General features: G+C 39.6%; 1 protein-coding gene across 5 annotated transcripts in view; it reads right to left on the bottom strand.

Annotated features, from left to right (window-relative positions):
- The window catches only part of Wdr47 (WD repeat domain 47), a 59870-nt gene that overhangs the window by 17536 nt on the left and 39216 nt on the right, over nucleotides 1-3118 (bottom strand). For all 5 annotated transcript variants that reach the window (XM_031375202.1, XM_031375204.1, XM_031375203.1 and 2 more), the window contains exon 9: nucleotides 1192-1267. In XM_031375202.1, coding sequence (XP_031231062.1) covers nucleotides 1192-1267 — 76 coding nt within the window. The remainder of the gene's footprint in view (nucleotides 1-1191; nucleotides 1268-3118) is intronic.

The following is a 3118-nucleotide window of genomic DNA, read 5'->3' as shown; positions in this document are numbered from 1 at the left end:
GTTTGTACTGCAGAAGGATCCGTGTGTGCCGCGTCTTTCCTGCCGGCGGGAGATAGCGCGGGACAGATACAGCCAGGTAGTGGTGGCACACACCTTTGATCCCAGCCCTTGAAAGGCAGAGGCAAGCGGATTTCTGAGTTCGAGGCCAGCCTGGTCTACAGAGTGAGTTCCAGGACAGCCAGAGCTATACAGAGAAACCCTGTCTTGAAAAACCAAAAAAAAAGAAAAAAAGAAAAAAAAAAAGAAAAAAAATATCTGATTCCAGAGCACACAAGATACTGAGATGAACAGCCCTGTAGAAATACCAATGTAATCTCCACAAAGCTACAACAAAACAGTTCAGAGGGTAATACAGTCTCAGCTTGAAAATTCAAGGTCACCTAGGTCATTAATATGAAAATCTACAACTGTGTTTTCACTTAATTAATTGTGTGTGGGGGGGTACACATATGCACATGGAAGTCAGAAGACAATGCCTGTGGGGGTGGGGGGTACACATATGCACATGGAAGTCAGAAGACAATGCCTGACAGTCAATTCTCTGTTTCTACCATGTGGGTCCTGGGGACTGAGTTCAGCTTATCAGGTTTGGTGGTGAGCACTGGTCCCCACTGACCCTGCCATCCCAATTGATCTCAAAATGTGTTTTTGAAGGCAAATTACAAGGCTAATTCCTACAAGTACACAAGTGTCAAAAGGAAATTATACATTTTTAAGTTAACCACACCTGAGAAGTATTTTATGGTAATGGAAGAAAATACCCCTTGACTTTTCTCACTGCATAAATTAACCCGTTTACTAGTGACAGGAAGATAAAAATGTTCTAACTAGTGAAAACATGAATACGCAAAGTCTTTAGCTGTTATAATGTTTTTCATGGTGGCCAAAACTGTCTTCCTATAATCACTCTAACATGTAGTTCTGTGAGATCTATCCAACTATTTTGAGATCAACAATGATCATTTCTATAGTTTTGTCTATTAAAAGTTCTTTGAAGTAAGAATTTTTGCAGCAGAATGGAAGTGGCACACACCTTTAACCTTAGTGCTGGGGGCAGAGGCAGGCTGTTCTCGGTGGGTTTGAGGCCAGGTTCCATGTCAACCAGAGCTACACAGTGAGACCCTGTCTCACACACAAATTTTTTTTTTTCTTTGCAACATATACAGACAGAAACTTCTCAAAAAACATTACCTCTTCCCCTTTTGATCTTGACAGATTCCCTGAAGAATCTCCAGGTGATGGCTTAATGACAGAATGTTCTGATGAGCTGTGGGATAGAAGTTCAAATAAAGCTCTGAAACTTGAAAGAGAAACTAAGGATGAACTATGAACTTAAACCTTTCAATCTTTATTTTTTTTCTCTTAGCAAACAATCTTGAATAATGCCATGCAAAGCTACTATATGGAGACACTTAAGGGCTCTGGATTTGGTGATACCAAGAAGAGCTGTAGAGAGAAGGTGAAAAAGAGGGTCAAGTCTCTATACTGTACAGGAAGGATGGAGAACCTTTCCTCAGTGTGTCCCACAGTCCTGTCTGCAACTCCTATTAATCCTACCCCAATCACAAGCCTAGAAATTGCTTTTTAGGAAAATATCTGGCCTTGGAGAAAAAATTAACTGAAACTGACAGTTATCCTTCATAGAACAGTGCACCCATTTAACCTGTGCTTTGTAAGGCCAAGGACAGACAAGTTGCCAGCACATGCAGTTATTTTATAGTAACTTAAGAAAACTCCTCAGGACTTACAGACAGGAAGAGGCTTCCAAATACACAACGAAGCAAAAGCGCTCCTCATAAAAGGGAGACACCAAAGGAAGTGAGGAAAGAGCAGCACTTCACAGAACAAAGCCCCAAATCTAAAACCACAATTATACTCTTTATAGACAAGAGGACTTCATCTCAGGAAAAAAAAAAAATGGAGTGCTTTTTTAAAGTAAAGTTTTAGAAAATAGGAACACAAATTAAAACATCACATCAGGGGGAAAAAAACAATAGAAAATAGAAGTGAGAAAATCACTAAACACTTTTTCTAACTTCCTAAAACTTAAGTTAAGGCCCATGGAGGATTTGACAGAAAGAAATTACAGAATATCAGGAAAGAAAACTATCTAAAAATTTCAGAGTAGAAAAAGCAACAGGCTTTACACAAAGGATCAAGAATCAAAATGACGCCGGGCGGTAGTGGCGCACACCTTTAATCCCAGCACTTGGGATGCAGAGGCAGGTGAATTTCTGAGTTCAAGGCCAGACTGGTCTACAGAGTGAGTTCCAGAACAGTCAGTGCTACACAGAGAAACCCAGTCTCAAAAACCAAAAAAAAAAAAAAAAAAAAAAAAAAAAAAAAAAGAATAAAAATGACATTGGATTTTTTTCATAAGAGCTCTGAAACTGGAATATCATGTTGCAGGACTTTAAATACTGAGAAATGGTTACTATCCCAAATCTATACCAACACTGAAATACAGCAAACACGGGCAGAAACACAGGGTCTAAGAAACTACTTCTGACACATATCCCTTTTCAAACAACTACAGACAAGGATCCAAGACAAGAAAAGATGATCCCGGGAAGATGAGGAAAGTCCCAGAATTTTCTAGGCCTGTTTTGTTGTTTGTTTGTTTTTTAAATGGTTTAAAGCCAGTAAGTAAAAGCAAGAATGATGCTGGAGTCAGTCATGTCCCAGAGAGAAAAAAAGACAACAAATCATTGGATGCTTTTTAACATAATAAGGCAATTTTTTTTGTTTGTTTTTTTTTTTTTTGTTTTTTTTCGAGACAGGGTTTCTCTGTGTAGCCCTGGCTGTCCTGGAACTCACTCTGTAGACCAGGTTGGCCTCGAACTCAGAAATCCGCCGGTCTCTGCCTCCCAAGTGCTGGGATTAAAGGCGTGCGCCACCACCGCCCGGCTGGCAATTTTTTTATAATGACATTTTATTTTATTTTATTTTTTGATTTATTTATTTATTATGTGTAAGTACAGTGTAGCTGTCTTTAGACACCTTAGAAGAGGGCATCAGATCTCATTATGGGTGGTTGTGAGCCACCATGTGGTTGCTGGGATTTGAACTGAGGACCTTTGGAAAGCAGTCAGTGTTCTTAACCTCTGAGCCATCTCTC

Source organism: Mastomys coucha, unplaced genomic scaffold (assembly GCF_008632895.1).
Source record: "Mastomys coucha isolate ucsf_1 unplaced genomic scaffold, UCSF_Mcou_1 pScaffold16, whole genome shotgun sequence".
NCBI lineage: Eukaryota > Metazoa > Chordata > Mammalia > Rodentia > Muridae > Mastomys > Mastomys coucha.
The sequence above is the reverse complement of the archived record's forward strand: the minus strand, read 5'-3'. Positions and strand labels throughout refer to the sequence as shown.